The 14,826-nt window shown below is 42.9% G+C and overlaps 1 protein-coding gene across 4 annotated transcripts in view; it reads left to right on the top strand.

The window, feature by feature from the left end:
* Positions 1–11,468, top strand: part of ppp2r3a (protein phosphatase 2, regulatory subunit B'', alpha) — a 129,959-nt gene extending 118,491 nt beyond the window's left edge. For all 4 annotated transcript variants that reach the window (XM_080784029.1, XM_080784028.1, XM_080784030.1 and 1 more), the window contains 7 exons: positions 164–407; positions 1,481–1,529; positions 1,638–1,727; positions 2,181–2,356; positions 3,975–4,093; positions 5,783–5,889; positions 7,659–11,468. In XM_080784029.1, the coding sequence (XP_080640155.1) occupies positions 164–407; positions 1,481–1,529; positions 1,638–1,727; positions 2,181–2,356; positions 3,975–4,093; positions 5,783–5,889; positions 7,659–7,758 (885 nt within the window). In that variant the 3' untranslated portion in view covers positions 7,759–11,468. The remainder of the gene's footprint in view (positions 1–163; positions 408–1,480; positions 1,530–1,637; positions 1,728–2,180; positions 2,357–3,974; positions 4,094–5,782; positions 5,890–7,658) is intronic.
* Positions 11,469–14,826: the final 3,358 nt, after the last annotated feature.

The following is a 14,826-nucleotide window of genomic DNA, read 5'->3' as shown; positions in this document are numbered from 1 at the left end:
AGTGAGGCAGAAAACTGAAGATGCCGAAAGCGATTGGCCCGAAATGACATTTGTGATTATTTGATTGGCTGAGCACGGAATTTGATGTATGATGATGTATGATTATAAGAGTGACCCTCACTTCACACAAGTGTGACCTTTTTTTCCCCTTTGTCATCGCCAGGTGATCCAGAGGATATTCTACGTGGTGAACCGCTCATGGACGGGACGCATCACCATGACGGAGCTGCGGCGGAGCAACTTCCTGCAGACGCTGGCGCTGCTGGAGGAGGAGGACGACATCAACCAGATCACAGACTACTTCTCCTACGAGCACTTCTACGTCATCTACTGCAAGTTCTGGGAGCTGGACAGCGACCACGACCTCTACATAGACCCCAAGGACCTGGCCAGATACAATGACCACGGTGAGACCACATGTATAGATAGACCTCTACCGCTGTTTTCCAGACACTGGGTGGGTCGCGGCCACATTTTTATGGGTCCCTTTGTTTTTTTTGTTTCCTGCATCACTCTTTTGGGTCACGGGTTAAAAAGTTTGGAAAACAGTGATGTAGACGCTGCGACAGTTTCATCGAACGAATCAATTGAATTCCATTAACACAATACTGTGCCAGCAAAATGCCAGCAAAGTGCCAGCTAAATCTGCGAAAGACGGATCACTTCCACCCACGCCGGAAGTGATGTAGTGTTGTTTCTGTGGGGTAAGCCTAGGGAACGGACGGCTAATAAAAAGGTAAATATTTACCTTTTTATATAACATAATAATAATATATAATATAATATTTTTTATAATAATTATAATAATATCTCGTGGATGGCCCAGATGACCGTCCCAGATAACAGTCCACGAGAGATCTCTTAACACTGATTGTGTTAAGACCTGGAACACATCTGTGTCGCCTTAGCTTTTTAACAACGTTAACCATTATTTTATAACTCAAGCTCACCACGTTACGAGCTTGTAGATCAGCCTTTTTTATCGTGAAAACGTTTTAAACAAACCACAATCTGAGAATGTGGATTTTATTCTCTTTATACGAGAGCTACACAATAACATAAGAGCCTGATTTATTTGTTTAGTTTTAAACAAAAAACGAAACAAAAATAAAACCTGTTGAAGTGACACTTTTTTTTGCAGCTTTGCGATTGTGTGGGATTTGTGTAAATAGAATTGTTGCCCAATTGGACATAAGTTAATTTAAAGTAAAACGTATAAAAATACATAGTGATTAGTGATTTGCCACTTGCATTGAAAGCAAAGTAAAGACCCAGCAGCTGATTGCTTCATACAGTATACTATATGCCATGTTTGTGCTAGCATAAATAATTTGTCACTCTTGCAAACATTCAAATCACAGTGCAGATAAATCTGAATCTGTATTCAGTTACCTAAAAATGCATGTGTTTGTGTGTGTGTGTGTGTGTGTGTGTGTGGGGGAGATTAAAGTCACATTCTTCTCATTCCCTTCTGTGACAGCATCCTCAAACAGAATCATCGAGAGAATGTTCTCAGGGGCCGTCACGCGGTAAGGCACGCATGCGCGCACACACAAATATATGGTCATGTACCGGTAGATACATTTTTGTCAATAAAACATAAATCAATCAAAGGTGTTTATATTTGTTGTTTTCAGGGGGAACTCTGTGCAGAGGGAAGGCAGGATGAGCTATGCCGAGTTTGTGTGGTTCCTCATCTCTGAGGAAGACAAAAAGAATCACACCAGGTAATTCAAAGCTGTGTGTGTGCGTGTGCGCGTGTGCGTGCGTGTTGGGCTGCGCAACAGTGACACTTGGTGGTCAATAAATGCCATTTCTGTACTCGGACGGACACAGCCAGGGACACACATAGATGTCTATAGGAGTGGCTAGCACCACTCAAAAAGTGGCAAATAAGTGAAGGGGTAAGGGGCCTGTATATGTGTGTGACCCTCTTGTACCTGTCTCCAGTATAGAGGGGTAAGGGGCCTGTATATGTGTGTGACCCTCTTGTACCTGTCTCCAGTATAGAGGGGTAAGGGGCCTGTATATGTGTGTGACCCTCTTGTACCTGTCTCCAGTATAGAGGGGTAAGGGGCCTGTATATGTGTGTGACCCTCTTGTACCTGTCTCCAGTATAGAGGGGTAAGGGGCCTGTATATGTGTGTGACCCTCTTGTACCTTTTGTCTTGTGTCTCCAGTATAGAGTACTGGTTCCGCTGTATGGACGTGGATGGAGACGGGGTATTGTCCATGTTTGAGTTGGAGTACTTCTATGAAGAGCAGTGTGAGAGGATGGAGGGCATGGGAATCGAACCGCTGCCCTTCCAGGACCTCCTCTGCCAGATGCTTGACCTGGTCAAGCCCGAGGCCCCAGGTCAGATTCAAACTCAGTTCACCACCTGACCAACTATCTATTCTGTCTTTCTTTCATTCTCTCACTGTCTGTCTGTCTGTCTACAAGTTCTCAATGCGTTGCAGCTTTTTTTTTTACCTGATTTCCATATTTTCTAATGATTTTGAACTTGGAATGGAACATTTTGCAATCTGAATAATGAGTAGTTTTCTACTTTTGGTACTTTAACCCATTGACGCCTGGTGCAACCTATACGTTGTTCCACCTTCATGCCGGCGCGTTCTCAGTGTCTCATCAGTTATTGTTATGTACATGTAGCAACATGACTATTTAAAAAACAAGGAATGATTACATAGTAATAAATGTGTTGCCATAAAAGAGGCGCCATTGTCCCCCTTTTTGCCTTTGTTTCCCCCCCCATATTATTATTTTAGTAACGTGTATGTTTCTCTGTCGCAAATAATTATACAACACTATTAGAAATTGAAGACCGAACTAGGCATATGAATTAATTTGGAGCCTATTCTTCAGGCACACGCCGTTGTCTCTTGCTGCTGCTGGCTGTACAGGCTGCTAGTAGCGCTGACCCGTCCCCGCAGTGCAGCGCTGGTACACAGAGACTCCACATAAATCAAGATACATTATATACATTGATTCTGTGCGTGCACAGTTCAATGACTGTGTTCAAAGTAAACGGTTGGTTTGATTGTTTGAAGTGATATCGTGGGATGTGAGAACAATGCAAACGTGTCAAATAACTGTAGTATGCGCTGCAGCCTGCTTTGCTGCGTGTTGCTCTGCACAGGCTGCTTTGCTGCCACGGATATTTGCCTTCCCATTGGCTAGAAACAGTCAATCACGTCAGTAATGACTACATGTCGACTACATGTCGAACTTTTCATGGTTAAACACTAGTCAGGTTTCACAAAATCTGAATTTGAAGGTTTTCAGAAACCTTCAGGCCCTAGAAGGCGTTCCCAGATTCTGCCTCAGGCATCAATGGGTTAAGTACATTTTGATGAATACTTTTATTCAAGTAAATTTTGATTTCCAGACTTTTACTTGTAACAGAGTAGTTCTACATTACAGTATTCCACCATTGGCAAAAGCAAAGATGAGCATCAGCTCTTCAGCCCAATGATCAGGCTGTGGAGAGAGAAGAAAGCTTCTGGCACAATCTGTCACAGTCACGCTTGCTTGATCCCCACTCTAGACATTTACACACTCCATACATTACTTTCACACAGATTAGTTTGGAATCATTAACTTGGAACCAATGAGTGATTATGAATAGAGATGACTGAGGAGACGCTTATGATAAATTAACGCTGGCCGGTAGGCTAGCCGGCATTTCCTCTGGTATAGCCTACAACTAATGATCTAATGACCTGGCCTTCTTCTACTTAACAATCAGTCAGATTATCCACTGCATGTGGCTTTCAGCACCACAGGAGTGAAGATCTCTCTCTCTGTCGCTCTCTGTCTCCGTGTGGGCCCTTTAGATTATGCTGATGACCAGAAGCTAAAGGTTGTGGTTCAACCTCACCTTCCATGTGTCTGTCTGTTTGTCTGTCCATCCTTCCGTCTCTCTCTAGCACCATTGTTCCTCTGTTTGACTGTGCATATGCTATTCCTGCAGGTAAGATAACCCTCAGTGATCTAAAGCGTTGTCGGATGGCTCACATCTTCTTCGACACCTTCTTCAACCTGGAGAAATACCTGGATCACGAGCAGAGAGACCCCTTTGCTGTGCAAAAGGTCAGAGTTAATGCACTATTCATTACAGTGTCATCCAATCCTACACAGTATTGACCGGTCCAGTACTGTGTGTAACCGCATTGGGGCAGTAAAACTACGCATGATAACCTGCAGAAAACTAGCTCCTGATACTTCTTGTGTTTGTCAATCCGTGTTGGCGATGGGATGCTGGAAAGAAATCCATAAAGTGGGCTAAAGTGTGTTTTTTTGTTTTGTTTGTTTGTAGACAACTTGTAAATAACCAGTAAGATGGGCGTCTTACTGGTTATTTACAAGTTGACTGAGAAGTTGATGGGAACATGCCTGTGCATTGTCCAGCGCAGTAGGGAACATTCTCCTCAAACATGCATGTCTTGCTAAAGTGTATATAAACTCTGTATCTGGTTAATTGCGGGATGATGCGGGATTTTGCGGGGCCCCCTGATTTTTATCTTGACCGCCTGCCTGCCCACGCCGCAACATTTTGCATTGTGTCCCGCGGGCGCTGCGGGCTCCCACTCCCGTTGTAGCCCTCTACTACACTCCCTCTGCAACGGACTGACCTCGTGCTTCCTTCTATGCATGAGGAGTTCAAGCCGCTTCTTTTCACCTGACGGGGGAGTTTCCCCGGTTGGACGTAGCGTATGGAAGGAACACGTTATTGCAACCAGTTCCTTTCCCCTCCATCAGGTGCTCCGGCTGGCCAGGGGGAGGCATTATCTTCGTATATTAAATATCTTTGGTGTCATGGAAGGGGACGTTTGGTAGGCCAATCAGAGGCAATGTAAACCTTTGTTTTCTCATACCAATAAAGCTCCCTTGGATTGAATTGATAAGTCCCGGAAAAGATGCGCTGTGATTGGCCAATAGTCACTTGTGTGGCAGCGACGCAGCGTGCCTTCCGCACCTCCGCTTGACTTCCTCCTTACGCCGGAGACACATGTCTCCAACGAACTACAGCGGCCAATGAGGCATCTATTTGTTTGAGGGGCGATAGCCCCTCCTATGTCCAGCTTTTAGTGAGTGTGCAAACACAAACTTTGTCCTAACACAAACATTAAATGCCATTGACAATGAACGGACAATTTTGAGTGTTTGTGTAAACACAAACATTGTGTAACGCAAACATTGAAGACGAAGGTGAGGACGCAAATTCTGATTGGCCAGAATGAGATGATATATGATGATGTACGATGATTAGAGCGCCCCTCACTTCACAGAGGTGTGATTTTTAATATCTATGGTATAGAGAGCCCCTGTGGGATCCGGAGCCCGGTCAACAACTAGTTGTAGTGTTGTTAATGGTGGGTGTTGTGTTTTAGGACATTGACAGTGAGTTAATGGTGAGTGTTGTGTTTTAGGACATTGACAGTGAGTTAATGGTGAGTGTTGTGTTTTAGGACATTGACAGTGAGTTAATGGTGAGTGTTGTGTTTTAGGACATTGACAGTGTGTTAATGGTGAGTGTTGTGTTTTAGGACATTGACAGTGAGTTAATGGTGAGTGTTGTGTTTTAGGACATTGACAGTGAGAATGGTGGGTGTTGTGTTTTAGGACATTGACAGTGAGTTAATGGTGAGTGTTGTGTTTTAGGACATTGACAGTGAGTTAATGGTGAGTGTTGTGTTTTAGGACATTGACAGTGAGTTAATGGTGAGTGTTGTGTTTTAGGACATTGACAGTGTGTTAATGGTGGGTGTTGTGTTTTAGGACATTGACAGTGAGGGTCCAGAGCCCTCAGACTGGGATAAATACGCCTCGGAGGAGTATGAGATACTGGTTGCGGAGGAGACTGCTAATGAACAGCTACATGAGGGGTAGAATACACACACACACACACACACACACGCACGCACGCACGCACGCACGCACGCACGCACACACATGCACACAGTACATGATTGATTGATTGATTTTTCTTTATTTAAGTGTCATGCTTCCAAGGAAGCCCAGCCCTTACATTTCACATAAACAATGACAATGAACCGACATGACAGTTCACAAACAATGATCAAATGAATAACCAACTAAAACACCCAAGCTTCTTACATGGCAGATTACATAATTATATACCCTGAAGAAGGCAACCTATCCCCACTACTGTGTGTGCGCTCCTACCTTTTTGTTTGTTAGATTACATAAATATAACAATACAACATAAAATATAATACACCATAAAATAAAATGCACCATTGGGCCTGTAACAGGAGAGCTACTTGAAGGGCTGAGTCTTCCACTCCAGGCTCTAGAAACAAACTGTGCCGTCTGAAATACTTAATAATTAAATAACCACTCCAACTTCTGGCCATCATCTTCACAGAATAGCTCCGGCTATTCTGTTGTTGCATTGCATGTACTTCAAATAAAGGAACCTTTAAATCACCATAAAGTATACAATAAAACATAAAATGTAATTAATTTTCAACATCATTCAGGTCACATACATTGCATATCCTATTCTCTTCTGGTGCCGCTGAGAACCACCCTACCGCAATAGCAAGAGGCAGGATACCAGTTCTCAGCACAGAATGACTGCTGGTTTCTGGTTAAAAAATAATTGACATACGGTTCAGTACCAAAACACTGCTTCAATTGGACATAATATAATCTAAGTTTTGGCTTATCATCGACATTGCTGCAAGCGTACTCACTACTCATATGTAAAACAACAACATACAGTACCAATGCACATGCATACAAGATACTGTATAACACAGCTACAGTATACTTCTCCACCTTATTTGTGAGCTTTGAATTTACAATTTAGGTATTTAGCATCAAATGCAGAGAGACAGTGTACTGCCTCAGTAAACTAGGATCACTGGTAAACCAATAACCATCAGTCTAAAGTCTAAACAATATACCGTGCTATCGAAATGATAATCTTTACATTGAAACTTTAGGATACCAGTTAATCAATGAACCTGAATGCAAGGATTATTTGTCTTTTAAATGTAACAGTTTTCGGAATAAATTAAATACTGTCGGTAAAGGTCCTTTCAAATGGGCAGCGATTTAACACGCGGCACGCGCCTAGTAGTTCATTTTCAATGAGACCTGCATTTTTCTTTTTTTCTGTACGTGCGGAGAAGTCGAGGGTACAGTTGAGGGTTAGGGTACAGTTGCGGGCATGTGCACGAAACGAGCACGCGTGCTCGTTTCGTGACTGTACAGAGCTGGATTCTGTGTGTTTATGCTTGCGTTGTCGCGCCCCTCATGAGCAGACCTGGAGCAGACCTATCGTTGATCCAGGCCACGACGTCTGCGTTAATCGATGCCCGTCTCAAATTAGCTTAACACCGACAGTATTACCCACTTTAACCCTATTTTGGGGTGTGTATGAAATTTTTTATTCTTGACAGAAGATGTACAAGCTCACAACAAAGCAACCCGTTGTGAGCTTCTAGATCGGCTAAAATAAATTTGAAAATAAGTCACTTAGCCATGTCCTAAGTGCTCATTATTAACCAAAATAAAAGTATAATTAGTGCAGAATATAGTACACGCTACACCTCTACTGTATGCTAACACGATACACCTCTACTGTATGCTAATCTATTGTTATTTTATGTGCCGTCAACCACAGGTCGTTCGACGACGACTATGAGTCTGACGAGCTTCAGGTGCCATCAGGAGACATTGCGAATAAGATTGAAAAACTGGTGATTTCCGACCTGTCTGCATGAGATCCGTCATCTTCAGACACCCTTTGATCCCATCCTGGACTCACTGGCAGGAAAAGGAGGGACAGAGAGGTCTCGATTGATCCGACTGGCTACGGAGGGGGGAAGGACAAAGGAGGTTTGATACAGAGACGCTACAGCAAAACGGTGCTTGCGTCCGTCTGTCTCATGGCTGAAAAAAACAAACAAAAAGACTTGAGTTTCCCCTTCCTCAGACATGGACTGTTAAGAGGTTTTGTGTGTGTTTGTGACTGTATACCAAGACTGCATCTGGTGCAATAATGTGTCTAATCTGTACACGAGTGCAGCTCCTCGCCCCCCCGACCTGAAAGCACAAGGTGGTTGACACGCAGTGGTGGAAAAAATACTCAAATATTTTACTTAAGCAAAACCATCAATACTGTAATGTAAAAGTACTGTTACGAGTAAAAGTCAGGAATTCAAGATTTACTTGAGTGAAAGTACAAAAGTATTGGTATCAAAATGTACTTAAAAGTACCAAAAGTAGAAAGTACTCGTTGTGCACATGTCTCATTTCAAATTTCAAATGTATAAAAATATTTAGAAAATAGCAGAACTACCAGCTCAAATGGCCGAAATGTATATAGCGCTGAAGTGGTACCAAATACCTCAAAGTTGTACTTGAGTACATTACTTAAGTAATTGTACTTAGATACTTTCCACCACTGGTGACACGTGCACAGTGTTCATTAAACTCTCGAGAGGTTCCGTTTGCACCGTCTGAGAGTTAAGTGTATGTTACTATGTGGAGAGGGGAGTTGATCGCATAAGCTCTGACACAGAGAAACTCAAAAAGCAAAAGAAAGAACAAAAATAAATACTGTGGAATTACTGTAAAAAACTAAAACAAATGTGTAGCTGCCATTGTGAGTTCTCTACTGACAATCATGCTAAAGACAATCATTTGTCCTGTATTTTTATACGTTGACTGTGTGGAGAGAGAGAGAGAGAGAGAGAGAGAGAGACAGGCTTGAAATGGCCCCTGCTCCAAATAAAAAGACAGACAGACAGACAGACGGACATAAGTCTAATAGTCGAGTTGCCCGAGTGCCACCCCCGTGCCATTGCAATGCCAACACCCCCCCCATTTAAACCTCGGGGCGCGTCTGTGTCACCTTATGGCTTTTAACCTCATTGCGTGTAAATCAGTGTTGAATAATAGCAATTCTACAAGCTCATAGCGTGGCACCGAGCGGCCCGCTATGAGCTTGTAGATCTGCTATTTTTTTTTAATCATGAAAACGTGTGCAAATCTTTGAATAATATATTTTTGCTCCTGGGGGGTCCCTGGAACAAAGCATTTTCAGATAGGGGTCGGCAGCCAAAACATGTAATTTTTGTGATTGTTGACATGAAATCACTGACATAGAAACAGGTTTTTCTGAAAACTCATGATTTAGAAGACATTTGTAGAATCTCGTCTCAGATCTCACATAATGGCCGGGTAATCTTTTTCCATGAGGGAGTTTCAGTTCAGAAAAAAAACTGCCCAGGCTGTTCTATTCTTAGAACGAATGTTATCAGCCCCTACCCTTCTGGAATCCCTTTGTGATGTCATAATTTGGAACCTGCTAGAAGTGTTTCAGGGTAGAAGCGTAATGTTCCGTCCATTGGCGTGGATGCGGTCTGCTCTCGCTCTGGTGCAGTGAGAGGAGGTGGATCTGTGTATATAAAGCTCATTATGATACATATCAAACTCTCTGGCAGAGTTGTGTCCACACACACATTTCCATGTGACGCACGGGGGATGTTCACAATACAGCTTACTGGTGGCGTTGGCTCGTCAATTAGTTCCTTGTCGGCAAGCGACACAGTCGTGCAATGGACTATATGAATTAAGCTTTAATATTACCATAGATACAGAACCTTTGTTCTGGTTTCCATCCATTAAACAGAACAATGCCATTATGCTAACACGTTTCGTGCCTAATTTATGCTCCTTTGTACGATGTCACACCCCCGGAATTAGCCACGTGTATATCGGGCTTCATTCATGGTGAACACTGGTAATTGTGAGCAGTTCTTTTAGTAGACGGTAGTAGCCAGTAAATAATGTTTTTTGCGCTGTGTATTTATTTTCAGCAATGTCACGTGTTCAGTTAAAAAGAAAGAAAAAGAAAAGGGGGAAATGTTACTACCAAGTCTTTCTTTTGATATGGAGGGTGTTGAATAGTTGTGTATTTAGCTTCTACCACCAGGGGTTACCTCACTGGCATATTCCATGCTCATCCTGTACAAAACAACAAAACAATTCATGTTGATGCAAAATATACTGTGCCATTTGAGACTTATTTTCTCTGTATTTAAAGCTCACGGGTGTGTGTTTGTGTACACAGCTCTTACTGTAATAGCTAGCCGTGTGTGTTTGCGTGTAGACGAGTGAGTTTAGGAGTGTGCACCGCGTAGCTCTCATAACTAAGCTGTTAATATGACGACGACGTTGCCACAGGGACAGTGTAACCCATGGCCAATGTGCATGTTTCTTTAACTCCTTAATTAGGGAAGGGGGGGGGGGGGATGGAGTACTCGGCTCGTAACCACCAAGGGCTTTAGTTTCAGTCTACGGACTTTATTGCTGTCTATCACTGGCACTTCTGTCCACATAGACACACACACACACACACATACAGCTTCCGCTGTTAGTGTCTTATTTGCTAGAGTAGTTCTTAAGAGTGTATTTTTGGAGCAGTGTTTACACAGGCACACATATACACGCATGCACACACACGTGCGCGCACAATCTCTCTCACACGCACGCGTGTGCGCACACACACACACACACACACACACACACACCAGTCTTCACCATGTGGGAGAGAGAACCGGTGGACACTGTAAGGCCGTGTGTTCCATGAGTTGCTACTTTCTGCTCCATAACCATTGTAAATGTGCCCGACTGTATTTAATTAATAAGCCATTGATATTATAATGTTTGATTTTTATGTAATTTGATGGTCTGTATTGCTGTGCCACTGTGTGGCGTTATGGGGGGGGGGGGCTGGGGTGAAAGGTTTAAGTTATCACAAGAGTGTGCATATGTGTGTATTTTAAACAAAATTATGACATCAGCAGTGTGGTGCACAATCCTCTGGAGGACTGACTGATCTGAGGCCAGCCAACTGACAATCATGTGATTTTGAGAGGCATCTCTTGTCCTATTTGCTGCTGTTGACATACACACACACACACACACACACACACACACACACACTCTCTCTCTCTCGCTCTCATATGGAGACAAGTCCATCCAGATATTTGTAAAGTAAGAACGTTTTAAGATGGTGTGTCTTCTATCTGGCTATGCAATGTGCCTTGTGGTCGACTCGCTCAGCACCGGGGTGGGGGGGAAGAGAGAAGCCACGATGGTGTCGACCCCTGCCAGATCAGGCACTCTGGACAACGAGAGGACTTTTATTTTGAAACATTTTGTCTCTCGGGAGGCAAACATTTCAAGCGACGGGGAACAGAATTTTACTTTGATGTACTTCCCCCTTTGCAGAGGAGAATTCAGTACTTCACAGTTCAGATGTGTGGCATGGCGTTTCTTTCTTTTTTCATTCGTTCCTTTCTGCTTTTCTTTCTTTCTTTCTCTCTTTTGTTCTTTTATTTCTTCATTTCTTTTCCCTATACTTCCCATCCCATTCTTTGAACCAGAGTTGAAAATAAAAGTGTTTTCAGGAAGACAATTCTCATTCGGAGTCCATGATCACTGTCACCAGTCACAGAAACGCATGCGCACGCACGCACTCTAATGTGTTTGTTTACAGTTGCCTGGGTTCCCTGTCATTACATAGTGTCCTGCCATAGAAAGATATGCCAACCTTCACCTCAAGTCTTCATGGTCTCAGTATCTCTAGAGATGTTCTCTAGAGAACAATAGTCTCTGCTGTGAGCACCTCAATGTAACGATTGGAGCCCAATCAGCCCATATAGATAGGTGTGTGTGTGTGTGCGTGTGCGCGCGGGAACATGGCAGGTTGGAGGTCAGTGGGGTTCAGTCAGCTGTCTTTGGGCTTGTTGAGTATTTTGTCTGGCATTCTAGCCTTTTTCCCAGGTGGTTCCTACAGACCATGGCTCATCAGCTGGGACTGCAAGATAGCTGCACCTGTATGGACGGGCATATCGGTATGTATTGTAACATCTGTATGGAAGGCATATCGGTATGTATTGTAACACCTGTATGGACGGGCATATCGGTTTGTATTGTAACACCTGTATGGACGGGCATATCGGTATGTATTGTAACACCTGTATGGACGGGCATATCGGTATGTATTGTAACACCTGTATGGACGGGCATATCGGTATGTATTGTAACATCTGTATGGAAGGGCATATCGGTATGTATTGTAACACCTGTATGGAAGGGCATATCGGTATGTATTGTAACACCTGTATGGAAGGCATATCGGTATGTATTGTAACACCTGTATGGACGGGCATATCGGTATGTATTGTAACACCTGTATGGACGGGCATATCGGTATGTATTGTAACACCTGTATGGACGGGCATATCGGTATGTATTGTAACACCTGTATGGACGGGCATATCGGTATGTATTGTAACACCTGTATGGACGGGCATATCGGTATGTATTGTAACACCTGTATGGACGGCATATCGGTATGTATTGTAACACCTGTATGGACGGGCATATCGGTATGTATTGTAACACCTGTATGGACGGGCATATCGGTATGTATTGTAACACCTGTATGGACGGGCATATCGGTATGTATTGTAACACCTGTATGGACGGGCATATCGGTATGTATTGTAACATCTGTATGGAAGGCATATCGGTATGTATTGTAACACCTGTATGGACGGGCATATCGGTATGTATTGTAACACCTGTATGGAAGGGCATATCGGTATGTATTGTAACACCTGTATGGACGGGCATATCGGTATGTATTGTAACACCTGTATGGACGGGCATATCGGTATGTATTGTAACACCTGTATGGACGGGCATATCGGTATGTATTGTAACACCTGTATGGACGGGCATATCGGTATGTATTGTAACATCTGTATGGAAGGCATATCGGTATGTATTGTAACACCTGTATGGACGGGCATATCGGTATGTATTGTAACACCTGTATGGAAGGGCATATCGGTATGTATTGTAACACCTGTATGGACGGGCATATCGGTATGTATTGTAACACCTGTATGGACGGGCATATCGGTATGTATTGTAACACCTGTATGGACGGGCATATCGGTATGTATTGTAACACCTGTATGGAAGGGCATATCGGTATGTATTGTAACATCTGTATGGACGGGCATATCGGTATGTATTGTAACACCTGTATGGAAGGCATATCGGTATGTATTGTAACATCTGTATGGACGGGCATATCGGTATGTATTGTAACATCTGTATGGAAGGGCATATCGGTATGTATTGTAACACCTGTATGGAAGGCATATCGGTATGTATTGTAACATCTGTATGGACGGGCATATCGGTATGTATTGTAACATCTGTATGGAAGGCATATCGGTATGTATTGTAACACCTGTATGGAAGGCATATCGGTATGTATTGTAACACCTGTATGGAAGGCATATCGGTATGTATTGTAACACCTGTATGGAAGGCATATCGGTATGTATTGTAACACCTGTATGGAAGGCATATCGGTATGTATTGTAACACCTGTATGGAAGGCATATCGGTATGTATTGTAACATCTGTATGGAAGGGCATATCGGTATGTATTGTAACATCTGTATGGAAGGGCATATCGGTATGTATTGTAACACCTGTATGGAAGGCATATTGGTATGTATTGTAACACCTGTATGGACGGGCATATCGGTATGTATTGTAACATCTGTATGGAAGGGCATATCGGTATGTATTGTAACACCTGTATGGAAGGCATATTGGTATGTATTGTAACACCTGTATGGACGGGCATATCGGTATGTATTGTAACATCTGTATGGAAGGCATATCGGTATGTATTGTAACACCTGTATGGACGGGCATATCGGTATGTATTGTAACATCTGTATGGAAGGCATATCGGTATGTATTGTAACACCTGTATGGACGGGCATATCGGTATGTATTGTAACACCTGTATGGACGGGCATATCGGTATGTATTGTAACACCTGTATGGACGGGCATATCGGTATGTATTGTAACACCTGTATGGAAGGGCATATCGGTATGTATTGTAACACCTGTATGGAAGGCATATCGGTATGTATTGTAACATCTGTATGGAAGGGCATATCGGTATGTATTGTAACACCTGTATGGACGGGCATATCGGTATGTATTGTAACACCTGTATGGAAGGGCATATCGGTATGTATTGTAACACCTGTATGGACGGGCATATCGGTATGTATTGTAACACCTGTATGGACGGGCATATCGGTATGTATTGTAACACCTGTATGGAAGGGCATATCGGTATGTATTGTAACATCTGTATGGAAGGAATATCGGTATGTATTGTAACATCTGTATGGAAGGGCATATCGGTATGTATTGTAACATCTGTATGGAAGGCATATCGGTATGTATTGTAACATCTGTATGGAAGGCATATCGGTATGTATTGTAACACCTGTATGGAAGGGCATATCGGTATGTATTGTAACATCTGTATGGAAGGCATATCGGTATGTATTGTAACATCTGTATGGAAGGGCATATCGGTATGTATTGTAACACCTGTATGGACGGGCATATCGGTATGTATTGTAACATCTGTATGGAAGGCATATCGGTATGTATTGTAACATCTGTATGGAGGGGCATATCGGTATGTATTGTAACACCTGTATGGAAGGCATATCGGTACAGTATGTATTTGATGCCGATGTATGTATCGGCACTGTAAATGTTACATACTCAAGTAAGGTAGGCTACAAATACCTCAAGATTGTACTTAATTACAGTACTTAAGTAAATGTACTTAGTTACTTTTCACCACTGGACGTAAGCAATGAATCGTTAAGTGTTGCCTGTCGTTGTGTCCTGTAGGCCACTGCGGCCGGCGTCAGTGTCGTC

The sequence above is a fragment of the Protomyctophum bolini genome, assembly GCF_963924005.1.
Source record: "Protomyctophum bolini genome assembly, chromosome: 15".
Lineage (NCBI taxonomy): Eukaryota > Metazoa > Chordata > Actinopteri > Myctophiformes > Myctophidae > Protomyctophum > Protomyctophum bolini.
The sequence above is the reverse complement of the archived record's forward strand: the minus strand, read 5'-3'. Positions and strand labels throughout refer to the sequence as shown.